Genomic DNA, 17,889 nt, shown 5'->3' on the forward strand with positions numbered 1-17,889 from the left:
TCGCAAAGTTGTAGCAGTTTGTTTTTTTGTCACAAATATCTGACTTTGCAGTGTTGCTATGGCAACACCGTTGAACCATTTGTTATCATAATAAGCACGCATCATCTTTCATGTGTTTTAAATGTTGTCACAAATTTTGAGTTTGATACGATTAACTATGTAAAAGTTATTACCGAAATTGTGTATTTGTTGTATTTTCTGTTACCACAAGGAGGCGCTGTGCTAAAAATTTACAGTTTTTCCACAGACTTCTTCAGCAATGGTCCATCATCAACCCTAGGTAATTTGGTTGGGAAGTGACCTTCTATCGCAAAGTTATAAGAGTTTTGTTGCCTGTGGTGAAAAATAAAAATTTTCACCAACTTTGCCGGCCCCTTTCTCGTACGCCATGATACTTATTAAAAAGTTTTTAGCAACTTTAGATCCTCAACTTGTCCAAAGTGACCTCACCAAGTTTGAACGTGATCCCATGTAAGCTCTAGGACAAGTTCGTTCAAATACCGATGGTGCGAAATGGCCAAAATCGGCAAAAAATGAACTTTCAATCCAAGATGGCGGCTTTCCTGTTCGTTTTAGAGCTTAGGCTTGCCTAGGTTTTTTGACCGTCCCGACCCAAGGAACGCGTGTACCAAGTTTCGTGCATGTACATTAAACATGCTCCTCAGGACGACAAGTTTTAGGGGCTGGAGCAGTTATTTGCCCCGCCCACTTTCATTTTTTAACGCACATTCCCGGAAACACTAATAAACGTAAATTTTCACCAGGTCTGATGTGCTTGCAAAAATTGGTGAGTTTTGGGGCATGTTCAGGGCCTCAAAAAGGCGATTCATTTAGAGGAAAAATAATAATAATAAGAATAATCTTCGCAGTTTCAATAGGGTTCTTGCAACCAAGTTGCTCGAACCCTAATAACTCTTACGATTACAATAGGGTTCTTGCAACCAAGTTGCTCGAACCCTAATAAGAATAATCCTAGCGATTACAATAGGGTTCTTGCAACCAAGTTGCTCGAACAATAGGGTTCTTGCAACCAAGTTGCTCGAACCCTAATAAGAATAATCTTCACAGTTTCAATAGGGTTCTTGCAACCTTGTTGCTCGAACCCTAATAATAATCCTTCCAGTTTCAATAGGGTTCTTGCAACCTTGTTGCTCGAACCCTAATAATAATCCTTCCAGTTTCAATAGGGTTCTTGCAACCTTGTTGCTCGAACCCTAAAAAAAAACTTAACAAGAGTGTGTTGTGATTTTATGTCTATTTGTGACATTTTGACATTACAGTGAAAGAAACACTTTCACTCACCTGGACATCCTGTGACTGGAGGCAGAGGTTTGCACACGTTGATGTAAAAGCTGCGCGACTTGACTGAGTCGGTATCTATGGCGATCCAGGGACTGTCTCCTTCGTCCCGGGCCAGGTGACTCAGGTCGTATTCGTTCCCGTGAGGATCTGGAGGAAACGGGAAGGTTGTAATTACAAAAATCTCATTTACTGAGTCAACAAAAATATGACATAAATAATCATTTAAGAAAACGGATTTTTTACTTACAATAAAACTACAATAAAACGTGTGTGTTCATACCGGTGATCAGGCAGTCGACGGGGGAGGGGACGCAGGCCAGAGCGGTGGAGAACTCGAAGAGGACGTCGTGGACCACGTGGTTGGGCAGAGAGCTCAGCTCCTCGCGCAGCACTTTCAGCGAACCCGCGTGAGAGTTGGGATCGCACACAAAGTTTATGGTGAAGGTGTCGCGAGTCGCTGAGGAGGAGGAGGAGGAGGAGGAGATGAAGAAGAGTCAATAAATATGTACATTTAAAGGGTTTTAAAGAGAATCATAACAAATGTGGTGACAGAGGCCTGTGGGTGCAAATTTGCTCAAATCTGACTCATCTGTATTCAAAAAAAATGAATGTACCGGAGTTTAATGTGCATTTTTCTAATTTTTGTGTGTGTATATATATATATATATATGTATGTATATATACATACATACATACATATATACTGTATATGTATATGCAGTATATGACTTTTTACATGGCTATATTTTGCTAAATTCAGGAATTCAAGCTTGTTATTGTCATTGTGTCGCACATACATGACTTGTTTCACTCATATTTACCATTGACTTACTTTTACAAGAAGCCTTTTGAAGACAATGTTTTATAAAAACAAAAACTTGTGAGATGCCAAATGCCCCAAATTTATCATTTAAAATTGAGGATTTATTGACATAAGTTGAATAAACTACCTATTAATATGTTTACATGAGTGTAAAAATCACTTGATTTGGTTTGGGGTCAGGTGAAATTATAATTATTCTGTGAATAACTCACAGTTCATGTCCAAATAAAACGGTTTGTTTTGGTGTAAATTACGTGATTTTAAACACATTTTGTTGCAGAATGAATCAACAAATGAAAAAAACAGACATAAATAACCAACTATAACTCGGATTTACGACACAAACGTAGAAGAGCGACACCCTTTCCGGTGCACGAAGGCCACCGTGGGTCCCCGACTACGTCTCGCCACTAGATGTCACTCATTCTCACACACCGGGACCTTTTCAATGTGTGTGTGAGGTCACCTGTGGGGTCGTCCAGCGGTCCCTTGTACGTCAGTTGGAGGAGACCGTCGGTGGAATACTGCAGCGTCCTCTCCACGCCCACTGGACTGGAGACGTGTCCGTCATACAGCTCACAGCCAGCCACGCCCTGACCACACCCCGCCATGTCTGAGCAGATGTTCACCTGGATGAATGGATGATGAAGCAGGTGTTAGTGTTTGTGCTCTTTGTTTATCATCTTTATTTTTAATATTCTTGCATTTAACTCCAACAATTAAGATTTTATTCTATGTGCATGAGGAAAAGATCATAAAAATAGGACAAAAAGATTACAATTTCAACCCTACTTCACGCTATTCATGTAAAAAATACAGCCCCTAAATAAATGAATTTAGTTAGGTTTTATGTTTTAAGTTGTTTTTATTTTTTAAAGTTTAAATTTATTGATCTTTTGAGACGATTCCCAAAATATTATAAATATAGAGTTTGTGGTCAATTAACCTGGCTCCACTACAACAATTGAATATAATTAGATTTTTTTATTATTGTTATTCAGGTTTTTTGGTTTGTGTTCAGTTACACACCAGGTTTTTTTTAACAATAAACTCAAAACATATTTATTTAGAACAGCTTTAAATAATCACTAAAACAACGACACTTTCCCACTCTACTTAATCCTACAATTTCTAATTTTACTGACTCTTTTACAATGACATTTTCCCCCATTCTCGCTATGTTATTGCATGTTTTTATGATTTATTTTTTGCTAGTGCTACAAGTGCTATATAAATAGACATTGATTTGATTTATATCAAGATAATAATGTTAGATTAGTTTAGATTCCAGACCAAAACAGTAACTAAACAGCGCCAAACATATTCAGACATACGGATTTCAAGTGAAACAAGACAATTATGTTATTGATGGGAGTATATGTATCACTAAATATTATTATATAACATACAGGACAGCTGCGTCATCTACTGTAGGAAAAACACGTCATTCATTACCAGGAAGTCTTTTCCATTAGCGCTCTGCTTGTATCCAGACTCTGTCGCCAAAGGCAGGAGGTTAAATTCAAAACCAGTGTTGGGATCGACGACGGCACAGCTCTGAGACGTAAAGACAACAACAACAAAAAAAAGACATATATGAACTAGTCATTAGATATTAAGTAAAAAAAATAAATAAACCTATATACTAATCTGTCTAATCTGGTCTTTGTTGAACCAGGGATGATGATAATTGACTTGTTGTCGTCACGTCTGTGAACTCACGTTGTTCTTGGTGGTTTTGATGGCACAGGCCGCTCGGGTCTCCCACATGAAGTTGGCAGTACAGTTCTGGTACATGAGGAAGCGCGGGCCTGCAGACTGAAAACACACACACACACAGAGTTACACACTAACTAGAGAACAAGGAAACACGACTATAATGTAAAAGTGAAATGTTATAATAGTGTTTTTATCTGCAGTGTAAATGGTTTCTATCACCGGGTAAATAACACACAACGAGCAGCTGTTTGTCTACAGACTTCACACAGGACTGAGGCGGACAAGCTGTCGTGTTTGTTTCTGCAACGTTGTCAATCAAAAACTGGCTCCGCCTTTCAGACACTTCCTCCAATCATCACACAGGAGCCCAGCGTCCTCGCCCCACCCACTGCTCCATTGACTCCCAGAAACTACTACTAAACAAAATGACTACTAAAACTACTATCACAATACTACGAAACCAACTACTACTCAGACGACTACTACCAGAACTACTGAACTACCTGTAAAGCAACTAATGAAAACCTAAAAACAATACTACCAACTACTCTCACAACTACTACCAAACTTTCACCAAAGTTCCCTCATTCATGTGAGCAGCGCCACCGTGAGGACACATGAAGTAGTGACACCAGTGACTGTTGACTGCTTTAAGGATCTTTTTACAGTGCAGACACAGAGGCGTTGACGTACCACAGTTCCTCTGGAGCAGACCAGGTGGATGCGTGTCGTGTACGTGAGCTTCAGACCCTCAGACTCGCAGACGGAGCCGTCGGTGAACTCCAGCAGCAGTTTGTCTTGTCCCTCCACGACGGGACCGCGCTTGGAAACTCCCATGTTACTCACGGCGACCACTTCCTCCAGAATCCCCTGAGGGAGCGGAAAACAGGACAATGACAAATGTCATTTTTAATGATTTTTCAGCCCCTTAAATGTAAATATTTCCAGTTATCGTTGATTTTTAAGCCTCTTAAATGTGAATATTTCCTGGGTTTCTTTTTTTCAGCTTCTTAAATGTTAATATTTCAGATTTTCTTTGATTTTCCAGCTTGTAAAATGTGAATATTTCCTGTTTTCTTTGATTTTTCAAAACAAAGACATTTGAGAACATGATTATTTCCAGGGTTAAGAAACATTTTCCAACATTATTATGAGTTTGTGTCCCAAGTAACAGCTGATATAGTCATGTCATTAAAAGCAGGCTATATTTTCCTGACTTTTGCTGATTCATTACTTTATTTCACTCATTCATTCATTCAAACCTCCACACTGAGTGGGAGTGTTCCCTGACCATGTCTTTCACTTTTAAGGATTTCTTTGTTATCTGGAGCAAAGAAATTAAGAAATAATTCACATTTAAGAAGCAGAAACAATATGAATAATGATTATTTATGCATGAAATGAATTTACAAGCACATTTTCACCACAATTTTACTTGGTTTTATAAAACACACAATTCAGTTAAAGTTTGTCATCGTTCCTAGTTTTTAACGAAAATGCTTTTTCAATTTTAGTTGTGGTTGTGTTTGTGTGAACTCGCCTGCTCTGGGATGTACTTCATCTGGCAGACGGACGCGTGGCGGTCGCAGCCCGGCACGGCGCTGATCGGCCGGCACACGTTGATGTAGTACTTCCTCAGGTTGGTGGTGTCCGACAGATCCATGGACTGCCAGTTGCTGTTGGTGACGGAGCGAGACAGACTAGAAACACAAGAATTAAAGAGAGTTTTTAAAATACGGTTCATTTGTTACTGCGGCCTAAAGAGAAGGCGACGCGTTACCTGGACAAGTCGTACTGCTCCAGCGTCAGCGGATCGGTCACCAGACACTCGTGAGGCCTCTCGGGACAAGCGTAGGACGTGTACCAGCGGAAGTTATACGTGTACTTGTCTTCAACCTGCGCTCACAAAGCGAAAAGGCGCGGCTTTAAATTTACATGTTAACCAAAGATTTACAAAGACCCGGGAGATAAAAACGGTTAGAACTAAAACGTAGACAAATTATCCTTCAATTATCTGGCCAGAAAAAATTGCTGCTAAGATCAAAAAAGGCGTAATTTGACAGATGAGTTTTTTTAATGAGCTGCATTATGTATTAAATAGGTTATTTTTATTTAAAATACTGTATATATTATCCCCACCCGGCCAAAAAGGGCTGGGGTACCCCTGAGCAAGGTACCCAACCCCCAATGCTCCCCGGGCGCCACTCAGTGTGGCAGCCCACTGCTCCTAATTCTAGGATGGGTCAAAATGCAGAGGAATACTTTCCCTAAGGGGATTAATAAAAACTAACTTAACTTAACTTAACTAACTTATATAAGTGCGCTGGAGTGCAGACTGCAAAACATGAGCGATTTCAACCAAGTACCAACTTGTCGATGATTGATTTGGAATAAAAAACAGAATAGAATTTAACAAAGCATAAAATCATCAGACAAACACGAGATAGAATTAAGAGACAATTGCAGAAGACAAAAGACAATAAAACGGACACAGATTTATCCACCTCATTCCTCTCATGCATGAATTATGGGAATTACTGTCAAATCATCACAAATTCTGATTAGAAAAGGATATAATCTGGATTTATGTTGAAGTTAACTCAGTTTTTAGTGTTTGCCTTCACCCCCCTTTAACTGCTTTAACTAAAAATTGGTTTTTATTTACATATTTTTGCACTTTTGCACCATAGTTTTTACTTTTTTTCTTGTTTGTTTCTTGTCTGTTAATATTTGTGTCAAGAAAACAAAAAATTCAAACAACGCTGAGAGTAACAGACTTAAATGGACTCTTTTTGGTGATATTTTAACAGCGTAAATCTCAGATTAGAACAATGTCGAGGATTAAGTTAACTCGGACAAATCAGTATCTACACAGCAATCGCGTTCTGTCAATCATGGGACACAATCTTATGTCTTAGTCTGGGTTTTAGTTTCCACATCAGGTGATTTTCAGACTGTAGGATAATAGCAAGCCTCCACTTCCACTTTGATTTGACACTGGAAAGAAACGGCGTTCGGCTAATTCTGCGTTTCTCTCGTCGCTTCTCCGGGAATAAAGTGGATTAGCTCAAAAACAACCGGTCACAGAATGACCCACGTATCGCTCGAACCTCTTGCTTGAACAACGTAAAGGAAAAGGGGAAAGTTTCCGGGAGTTTAACCTGGTATTCTGGACTCCCAGCTCCGGCTTCTGGGTCACAGAGGAAGGAGATGAGCGTGGATCTGCGCGTGTGCTCTTTGTTGTTGTACTGCGAGCCGTTGGCGTAGCTCAGCTGGATCAGGCCGTCGTAGTACGACAGGCGGGCGTTCGCTTCCCCGAGATTCCAAGAACTAAACAAACAAACAAACAAACAAAAGTATGATATCGTACAATTGACAAGCAGAAAAATCATTAAAGGACTAAAAGAATCACCTCTTTTCAACCTGACACGCTCCGGCCGTCGCGGGACAGTTGGCGGCTTTGACGGCGCCGCACACGTTGACGTAGTAGTCGTAGTTCCCGCTGGTGACGTTGTAGAAGCCGCCGTCTTTGGTGAGAGGCGACAAGTCGAAGGAGAAGCCTGTGGAGGAGCAGCAGCAGCAGCAGAGGTGAGATCACAGAGAGGGGTAAGTACAGCGGAGCAGCCACCAGAGGGCAGCACAGGCTTCTCCTTCTCCTCAACGTCATTCAAACACCAGGAAGTGGATTTCACTTACTTTAAGATTTTTAAATGTAAACATTGTGTGGGAGCAAAGGTCAACAATATGGATTTGAGCCTTTATCATCAGGCTCCGCCCACTTTCAACTGTCAAAAGACAAGGAGTGTGAGACTGATAGGAGGCGAACAGAAAAACAAGTCCTCTGATGACTGATAATGAACATTTAGAGCAAAGAGAAGCTCGTGACTTGAGTCTTTTCTTGTCTTTTATTGGGTTTATTGTTTTTGCTCCTGAGATGAGAATAATGATGTAAAAAATGACTGTTTCCTCCGATATCGAGAATCACATCACTGTCAAAATAATCGCAAGATATGTCATGAAAAACCTCTAAAGAAGAACCCACTAAAATCCAATTTTACTGAACACACACTTTGATTTTTATGTCACAAAGACAACTAATTCTTCCAAATAGGAACATTTTTTCTTATTAATGACTTAACACACTTCCTAATTTGACAGTTTTCTACATATTTTCGTTAAAACCAAACAAATTCTGCCATAAACACGAGTTAGAGCATTAACTGGTTATGGTTAAAGTTAGAAAAGAAGGCTTTGTTTAGGCTGTCCAAATGAGCGGAAGACAGCACAGCTGTCTGCGTGTGTGGGTTCTTGTATTTGGGGCTTTGAAAAAAACTCCTATAAACCATAAAGAGTGAGGACATTTTGGCAAAGTAAGAACATTTTCTTCTTTAAAGGGTTTAAGACCTTGTTTAACCCTTTAGTAGGCAAATAACTCTATTTGGGACATCCAAAACAGCTGGAGACTGTCTTCTCCTGCATCTATCTCACAAACTACGTATGGTTTAAGTGATGAAGGCGAGTTGGAGCAGAGGAAACATCTAAAACACGCAGGACAGGCTGTCCCCCAAGGACCAGCAGGACGTCCTCAAATAATGTTCCTTCCACTTTATTTGTGTGTGTGTCGTACCAGCCTGAGCGTCCTCCACCCTGCAGTCGTCTCCTTGTGTCTTGGAGAGGACACAGGCAGCAGCCGTGTACCACTCCAGCTCGTACACGCAGCCGTTAGACGAAACCGTCCGCAGGACAGGAGCGCTCTCCAGATCTCCTGCACGGCGAGGGCGACAGAGCGTGAATGTCTCAATGAGCAGAATAAACTCATCTGAACCTCGTCTCCTTGTTTTCTCACTGACCTGGTTTGCACTTGAGGGTCAGAATGGTTTGGATCCTGGTCTTGGCTTTGCAGAAGCTGCCATCCGTGTAGACCAGTCTGATGTCGTTCCCCACTTTGGTTTTCTGAGGAGACGAGAGGAAGCTGCCGAGGCTGACGGATCCGAGGGCGGCATCTGCAGCGGAGACGCGGAGCGAAAAATCAGCACTGATGAGTAAAAATACAATAAGTGATCTGTATTTGTATGTGTATGAGTCAGAGGTTTGGACATTATTTCCACCTGGACTCAGTTTATCTCAAAATTTAGCACAAAGCAACACATTTACAGTCATTTTCATTGGTTTCAAAGGCGCTCGGCTGTTTTTATTGAATCTATTCTGAAGGTAAAAATGAAGAAAAAAGGTGTTAGAAATTGGAGGCACACTTCTTTGTAAATATCCTTTCTACTTTTTAACATATTTCATTTAAAAGGTATTTTGCTGAAATTTGTGCATGAAGGAGACAGAGACGTTTCACCGCCGTTAACCACTTAATTAACAACAAATAAAGAGAAATACAGCAACAGCAGCATTGAAGCTATAAAAGGCATAACAACAATAATAATAATAATGATAATAAAACACAATAAAAACATTTAAATAGAGAGGTTTTCAGGCTGGATTTAAAGGAATGAGTTAGTTTCACCCAGCTTTAGTCCTAACCTGACCCAGGTGACCTTTAGTGGTCTTAGAGCAATATTTTAAAAAATCAATTCTGTGGCAGACGGGAAGCCAGCGTAAGGAGCTCAGAACTGGAGTCACGTGTTCCACCTCTTTGGTCTCGGTGAGAGCACGGGGCAGCCGAGTTCCCAACCTGGGGCTTGAACATCAGAGATCACACGGGTGGTTGTGAGGCTATAAAAATGACTTACATTTGTGCATATTCAATTTAAAAAACAAAGCCCATTTTTTGGTCCATTATGAAGCTATTTATTACCAACACCTCTGTGACTGAGGCAACATCTCAAGAGTTACCTTGGTTTTGATTTTATGGAAGCACAAGACAGTTTTGTCTTGGACACAAACAAGGAGAGGCTTCAAGGAATAAAAAGGTTTGGAACCAGCAGAATCAAGTGAAGATAAAAGGCCAGGTCCTGCTGCACCATACGTCCTTTAAAATACTAAAAGTGAAGTCACAGCGACTTTAACCTCAGCTCGACTCTGAGTCCACACTAACGGGTGAAACTTCGTAGGAAATCTTAGGGAACTCCTCGTCCTCGTCTCTTACCTACGGCACAGATTGAAGCGTTCACTGGGCAGTCGACGGTGGCGCCCCCTGTCTGCACCACTTTGTGACACACGTTCAGGTAGATACGCGAGTTTGGCTTGATGGAGTTGGCGTCGACGGCCTCCCAGTTCCCACTGGCGTCTGTGCCTGAAGCAGCAGCGACGTCCAGAGGAAGGAGAGAGAAACGCAGAAGTGTTTGGTAACGAGAGATAAATCAGAACAAAGACAGAATAGTTTGCAGCCGTTTAAACTCACCTGGATATCTGGTGAGGGGTGAAAGGTCATAGTGTTTGTTGCCGTCTCTGAGGCGACACAGCAGATCCTCCTTCTCTTTGACGCAGGCAAACGCCGTCTGCCACACAAAGTAGTACGTGCAGTCCGTCTCGCCTGCGAAAACAGGATTCCCTCGACCGCCGTTGGCTGCGAAAAACCAAAAAAAAAAAAGAATCTCTACAACGTCTGACCTTTCAAAATAAATGGAAAACCTGCAAATTAATTCTTTTTTCTTACAATTGTGACTTTTTCTCAAAATTGTGACTTTTCTCAGAAGTCGAACTTTTTACCCAGAATTCTGACTTTAATCCCAGAATTCTGACTTCAATCCCTGAATTCTGAATTTTAATCTCAGAATGCTGAGAAACCTAGATGCGATTCATAAAAGAGAGATAATCTCACATGCCGTCTGGTTGCACTCAAAGTTGATGATGGTCATTCTCTGGAAGCCTGAGGAGCATTCGTCACCGTCAGGGTAAATCAACGTCAGGTCTCCGTCTGAATAGCTGCAGAGGACCGAGACACGAGGACAGAGACAAACATGTTTGTGACCTTTTTTATACTCAATAAAACACAAAACTATCGTTGTAAATTGCCATTCTTAGGTGGGAAAAATCTTTATTATATTACACAATTTACCTGAAGAGGCTGCATTGCTCGCCAATGAACAGTCCTAGTGATTTATTTTGAAGAGCCACACTGGGGAGCCAGCATCTTTCCAATTATTCCTCATGACTAATAAATAATCATTTTTCATTTTGACAACAAAATGTGTTTCCAACCCTCTGATTCAAGCTCCGCCCCCAAACTACTTGTAGTTGTGCATGTTCATTACTTTAGAGACACATTTGGGTACAAATACATCACTTTTTTAGTAACATAAGTTTAGCTATTATTAAATTAATCGGCAACTGATTTTATAATCAGTTTTAATTCATTTCAGCTTCTTAAAGGTGAATATTTTCAGATTTGTTTGCTCCATAGAAACAAAGAAATCATTAAAACTTTGGTTTTATAGACAAAACATTGTGATTATAGTTTGCAAAACAACAATCATTTTATGGACTAGACGATTATTTAATTAATGGATTAAATGACTAATTAATTATGAAAATAATCCTTAAATAGGAGTAAAAAATTTTTTTCGAAACATGAGTTCATCCGTTTTGTCCGCTTATGTAAGATTTTAGATCATTTTAGCGATTTGAGGGTGTAGTTAAGTGGTACAGAGAGTTGTCCTTCAACTTCAAGGTTGTGGGTTCGATTCCTAGCTCCACTAGTTTGGTCTACATGCTGCATGAAAGTGTGAGTGAAAGGGTGTGAATGGGAGCAAAAGTGTGAAGTGAGTAAAGCAGCTTTGAGATATAAATACCAATTTAATCCTTAATCCTTAAGGGTTGAATTCAAAGTGAAAAAGACACATCTTTACACAGGAACACACACACACACACACGTGTTACCGTAACGTCTGGTTCTGGTATCTTCCCGCCACCTTCTTCATGTCTCCGCTCTTCTTCACCTGACAGGACGAGACCAGCGCGTCGCCGCCGCACTCGTCGTTCAGGATGTGCCCGCACACGTTCAGGTAGTACACGTAGGTTTCCACGCCGTCCGTGGACTCGGAGTGAGCGTAGTACGGATGATCTGATGCTGCGCGTGCACACACATGAAAACACGGTCCATAAATTAAAGGAACAGTTTAGAACGTCTCTAAACATTACAGTTACGTTTTTACTAACTTGGTTAAGGTTTAACCCTTCTGTTACCTGGCATGCATACTTGTCATTACCGTAACTGCTTTAGAATGTTTGTGATATCTAGAAAACTCAAACTTCACAGCACCCCACACGACCCTCGCGTGGAGGATAAAGCGGTAGACGATAGATGGATGATGGATACCGTAAAGCAGAAAAATCTGAGCTTTGCACCCGTATACTTGTCATTACGGTAGAACCTCCGGACCTCCTTGTGACGACCAAATCACCCAGACTGATGGCGCTTTAGTACACATCAAATCTAAGCCACGCAGTCGTGATGAGCGCATAGCTGTCTGTCACAGTCTGCTTTAGCAGGACATGTAATTATCACATAACATATTGTACAACTTTTTTCAATTTCAATTTCAATTTTGGTCTTTTTCTAGGAGCCGCAGAGCTCTGACCTGGGACAGGTTAGGGTGGCAGAAGCTAAGCTGTGGCTAACATGGTGTCAGACTCTGCATGAACTGGAGAGAAAAATGTAAAAAGCTTGTTTTTATTACTCACAATGAGCTAAAAAATGAAAAATCAGGAAGTGAGTTACTTCCTCTAACGAGGATAACAATAATCATAAAAAGACTACGAGTCAGGGCTTGTGATGCAAGGATGAACTCACAGCTCAGCGTGAGCGGCGTCAGGTCTATGGCGATGTCGTGCTGCTCGCTGGTCAGTCTGCAGTTGTGACTCTCCAGATAATCCCGGTGACAGGCGTATTCTGTCACCCACAGCACCTCGAAGCGACAGTTCGAGCCCGCCGTCATCCGGGGAATGTCGCCCTGTGGAGACGACGACAGCAAGCGGGACCGTTCGGGGTCTTTCAGGGTTTTCAAACAACAACAACAACAACAACAACAACAACGACGACGTGTTTTTTTTACGCATGAGCAGAACCCACCGAGTGTCTGCTGGACGGACACGTGAATGTGATGGTGACGGCGGGTTTCTCGTCATGACAGATGTCCGGAGAGGTCGAATCGGGGCTGAGCTCGTACTGTATCCTCAGACTGGGAGAGGAGAGGAGAGGAGAGACATTAATCTTTAAAAAACACTGAAAAAAAATATTGAAATCGCCCAAATAGAAACAAACTCATTTAAGTCTGACACCATTTTATAATAAATAAACTCAGTGTGTAGACATGAAGCAGAAAGAGGAGAGGAAATAAGAGAAGGAGAGAGGAGAGAACAAAGCAAGGAAAGAATAGAGAATAGAACAGTCATATGAAAGTGGTTCATAAAAAAACAAAAATTGGTTTTGGTTTCCACAGAAATGACCCCAAAACTTTCCCCAAAAAGTACCTACTTGCGACTAGGGAGATTTTCAGATTATTGGTAACTTTAGAGGGGCGGGGCTGTGTGCTGGAGAACACTGATTGGTGGAACACATTTTGCAGCTGTTTGGGCCAGTGCGGCTGCAGCCTATAAAAACAATTTATTCATTTCGCTATCAGTCATTTCAGAAATACGGTGCAAAAAGGAAAGGTGCGACACACGGACACACAACAAGGTCCAAGCTCTTTGGCAGGAAACGACCGAGTAACACTTTCCTGAACTTTGAGGCGCGGTGGGGAAACACACAGATTACTAGGAATTCTCTTCCCCGGGTTAGAAATGGTGCTAAAAAAAAGTAGCAGGTACCAGGTACGGTCACAAAAACAACGCTGAGTCGTGCCGTGCTGGAACTGGGTAGAGGAAAAGTTCCTGGTAATTAAAGGGGCTCATTTTGACAAATATATAATATTCACACACAGCTCAGGTGTTACCTGTCACTGCCCACCAGCTCCAGACGACCGGAGGGAGAGCCCATGTTGTAGGAGCCGTTCGTGGTGACCAGACAAGCTGCAGAGTCTTCTGGACATGATTTCTCTGGATAATCTGGACACGAAAAAAAAAAACACATTAACATTATTCGTTCCTCTGCGGTTTGTCTATTGTCCGACACGTCGTCGAGGAGTTTAGTCATTTTTAGTCCATGTCTCGTGTTGAAATGACTTGCAACAACTTCCTGTTTTTGAAAAAAAGACGACAGACACATTTAGCTGCAACATCCCTTTATGTGTGTGTGTGTGTGTGTGGCTCCTCCCCCTGTCACTCACTGATGCTGCGGCAGATGTTGATGTAGAAGTCGATGCTGTCGTTGCCGTCGTCCACCAGATAACCCTCTCTGATTTTGATCAGAGGGTTCAAGTCGTGTTTCTTACCGTCTGAGTCAAAGGCGTAGCATGGAACCTGGACACACACACAGTCAGATACAGATTATAGCAGATTATAACGCTGAAGCACTGATGGAATATTATACATAATTTTAGCCCATCTAATCGGTCACCTATCCTCCCTACTATCCATCCATCTTTACTTCTATATAATATATCAACCATCCATTCATCATCCACCCACACCTCATCTACCCATTCATCCATCCATCCATTTTTATTCATCCATCCATTTTTATCAATTTGTACCCAGTCATCTATCCATCATTTGTATCCATTTTTACCCATTCATCCATCCACACATCCAATCCACCCTCAACTTACTCATCTATCCATCCATCCATCCATTTGTTCATCCATAATCCAAGCAATTTTTATCTTTTATCCATTCATCCATCCATTTTTTAATCTAGTGATCCATCCAATATTCCATCTATTCACCCATTAATCCATTCATCATCCAATGTTTTACCCATTCATTTCAGTTTTGATCTACTCATCCATCCATTATCAATCCATCCATGAATTACATTTTTATCCATTAATTCACCCATTACTCCATATATCTGTCAATCAGCCATTAATCATTCTATCTTTAATCCACCCATCCATCCATCATCCATCCATTTATATCTATGTCCTATTACCCGTTCAACTGTACACACATTATTCATTCATTTTATCTTTTATCCATTCATCTCCAATGTTAACGATCACCCATTCATTCATCCAGCTATTTCACATGTATTAACTTATTAATTAAATATGCAACAAAAATAAAATTAAAATTAAAATGTGATTCCTTTTCCTCCGTGGTGATTCACACGTTCTTTAAATCATTCAGTGCTAACTTTGTCACTGAGTAACTTTCTGTTTCCACGTTAACACGTCGTCACTTTGTTTCCTTCTCTCTGCCACACGACCCCTCACTCACTCGTCTGTGGTTCCGTCGCTCGTCACAAAAAAAACACAACAAACCTCTTTGTGTGGCTTGAACTTGTCTTTCTTGCAGGCGGCGTACGTCCTCCACTCAAAGTAATGGACGCACTGAGACACGGCCACAAACTCAGGCGTCCCCTGAAAAAAAGACAAATAAACGATCTTTAAAACAACAAAATAAAATGAAATAATAACAATGCAAAAAAGGAAAATTGTGATGTTGTTAATGTTAATTATAGGCAAATCCCAGGCAGTGTTAATCCTCAAGAGGAAAACCCAATATAATTATAATACAGTGGTTCCTAAAGTCTGGGTCGTGGCCCACAGATGGGTCACTGGATATTTATTTTTGCGGCCCCCAAATAACAATTTTACAGAATTTTCCCAATCTTTTACTTAAGATTTATGTGTTTATGTTTAAAATTACATTAAAATGATTAATTCATTATCTATTGTAAATGATTAATTAGTTACTATATAAGGCACGAATTTGCTCTTTGGATTTGGGTCATGATAATTTGTGCTCTTTAAAAAGAGGTCACCATATAGAACGTAGAGGAAACACTGAGCTAGTTTTTTTTTTTTTCAGTAAATATTGCAAGGATTTAAAGGATAAAATAAAATACGGGAAAATAAATACATTTTTATATCAAGACAGGAGGCTTCTTCAGTTAAAACTGCCCTTTCTCACAAAAAAACCCTGCTACACTGTATTCACTGAAATATGAGAATGTTTCATGAACAGTAATGCAGGGTTCTTCGGCGTGTTTGAGCGAAAAGGGAGCAGCTACGAGATGCATTCAAAGACCCTTGTATGTTTTCAGTAAGTTTTTATACAGAGTGAGTTACTTTCTGTGCTTGGTTGGAGGAGCTGAGCTGATTCTGATCAAAAATAGATCAGTAGATCGAGTTTGTGGAGTATGATGCCACGTTCAAAGTCACTTAAATCAACTGTCCTTCCTCAGTCTGATGCTCAGTTTGAATGTCAGCCACTCGTCTTCACCATGTCTACAAAACTAGGCGTTGCATGCCGACATTTGCCTTTACAAGCAGATGAGCTGATGTAAAATGACCAGTGAGTGTACATTTACTGTTTATATCCACTTTATACATAAACTACTGTGAACTTTTAAGATAATTTACATTTTTGTTTGCAGGTAATGGAAACTTTTCGTTGAAACAGTGATTTTACATTTTTTATGTCCCATGTTTATAGTTGAACGCTCTGCTGCTGCTGCATTTTCTCAAGAGCACCTCAAGTGTTTTCCATTCCCCACTCTTCAGCCACACTGAGTCATATGAGCATCTTTTCCTGTCACAACGTCTGTTTTTAAGCCCACTTTAGTTCTCTTTTAAGTGTGTGTGAGGACTTCTCCTGAATTCGACCACTAATTTACACCACAAACACGGTTTTGCTGATTCATCATCATCATCATCATCATATATGCTCGCTCTGTCTTCAGTTCTCATTTTTAGCACTGGATGAATGAACTTCAGTACAGTTTCATTTCTCCACATGAGCCTCTGTCAAACATGTGTCATCTATCATTTTTTACAGAGACTCGGAGAAAAACTCTGACAGGAAGTCAGCGACGCGTCCACACCACAGCCTCACCGACCTTTGACTCACACGAGCACAAACATGGTCACAGGTGACTCTACTTCCTGTCACGGCAGCTAATAACAAGTTAGACCACTCTAAATTTACGTGTGAGTCGGAGAAAGAAAATGTTAATTTAAATCAAATTAAGATCGTAAATGTTCTTGAGAAACCATCATGACAAAGAATTTAGGCCTTTTAACCTTAGTATATTATTCCCTTTAAAAAACGTACTAATTTGTTCCTAGTGGCAGAAAATGTCACCTTCCCTAAAACTGCTCTAAAAATACTGTTTATATTATTATACTACATTTATATTTTTTTCACTTTAAATTAGTCAATCTTTTTTAAAAAAAAATGTATACAGATCAAATATTAATAATATTTTATTAAATTTGAACCCTTTAAATGCCATGATGTTTACACTGTTTATAGGGGGAAAATATATATATATATATATACACAATTAATATTATATATGTATATTTCAGGCTGAAGTAGTTTTCTACTGACTGACTAATTTAAAGTGGAAAAAAATATTAATATATAATGTTTTTACAGCTGTTTTAGGGATGGTGACGTTTTCTGCCGCAAGGAACACATTAGTAAGTTCTTGCGTATCTTAGCCATTTTAGGCTAATTTAAGGAAGTGAGATGACAGTTACCAAAAATTAATACCCTCTGGAAAATTTGAGCTTTATTCATCCAGCACAACAATCAAAACAGAATGGCAGAAAATGTCCCTAGGACGTTTGTGTAAAACACTGTGCTCCACTGTGCAGCCACGAACAGCACACTTGTCCCTCCACGTTGACATAATACCGCTCTTCCTCCCTCGCCTGCACCACTCTGGCATTTTATAGGGACAAGGTGGAGCTAAGGTGGAGCTAAGGTGGAGCTAAGGTGGAGCTAAGGTGGAGCTAAGGTGGAGCTAAGGTGGAGCTCTCAGTAAGTAAACTTGGTGGGGTGGCAACATTCACGGTGAAATAAATAAAACATGCAATGTTGAATTCCCTGCTCATTGTGTCGTAGTATTAAAATGTTAAAAAAGTTGATTTTGCATGTCCCCTTTAAATAACATTTCAAACAGTCAGAGCACTCATCAGTAAAACAATAGTTTTGTGCAAGAATGTTTCATAATACTTTAAAATAAACACATATTGATAAAGGCT

General features: G+C 40.3%; 1 protein-coding gene across 1 annotated transcript; it reads right to left on the reverse strand.

Annotated features, from left to right (window-relative positions):
- Positions 1-1,259: 1,259 nt before the first annotated feature.
- Positions 1,260-15,255, reverse strand: LOC122760662 (cation-independent mannose-6-phosphate receptor-like; the record flags this gene model as incomplete). Its single annotated transcript, XM_044015807.1, has 21 exons — positions 1,260-1,449; positions 1,583-1,759; positions 2,592-2,754; positions 3,581-3,682; positions 3,848-3,943; positions 4,538-4,714; positions 5,385-5,544; positions 5,625-5,740; positions 7,006-7,174; positions 7,257-7,404; positions 8,472-8,609; positions 8,695-8,847; positions 9,939-10,085; positions 10,194-10,358; positions 10,614-10,717; positions 11,672-11,861; positions 12,585-12,744; positions 12,864-12,972; positions 13,729-13,840; positions 14,062-14,194; positions 15,157-15,255. Coding segments are annotated over 21 exons (2,973 nt in total), but the record flags the coding sequence as incomplete, so codon positions are not given.
- Between the last annotated feature and the right edge of the window lie 2,634 nt (positions 15,256-17,889).

Source organism: Solea senegalensis, unplaced genomic scaffold (genome assembly GCF_019176455.1).
Source record: "Solea senegalensis isolate Sse05_10M unplaced genomic scaffold, IFAPA_SoseM_1 scf7180000013892, whole genome shotgun sequence".
Classification (NCBI taxonomy): domain Eukaryota; kingdom Metazoa; phylum Chordata; class Actinopteri; order Pleuronectiformes; family Soleidae; genus Solea; species Solea senegalensis.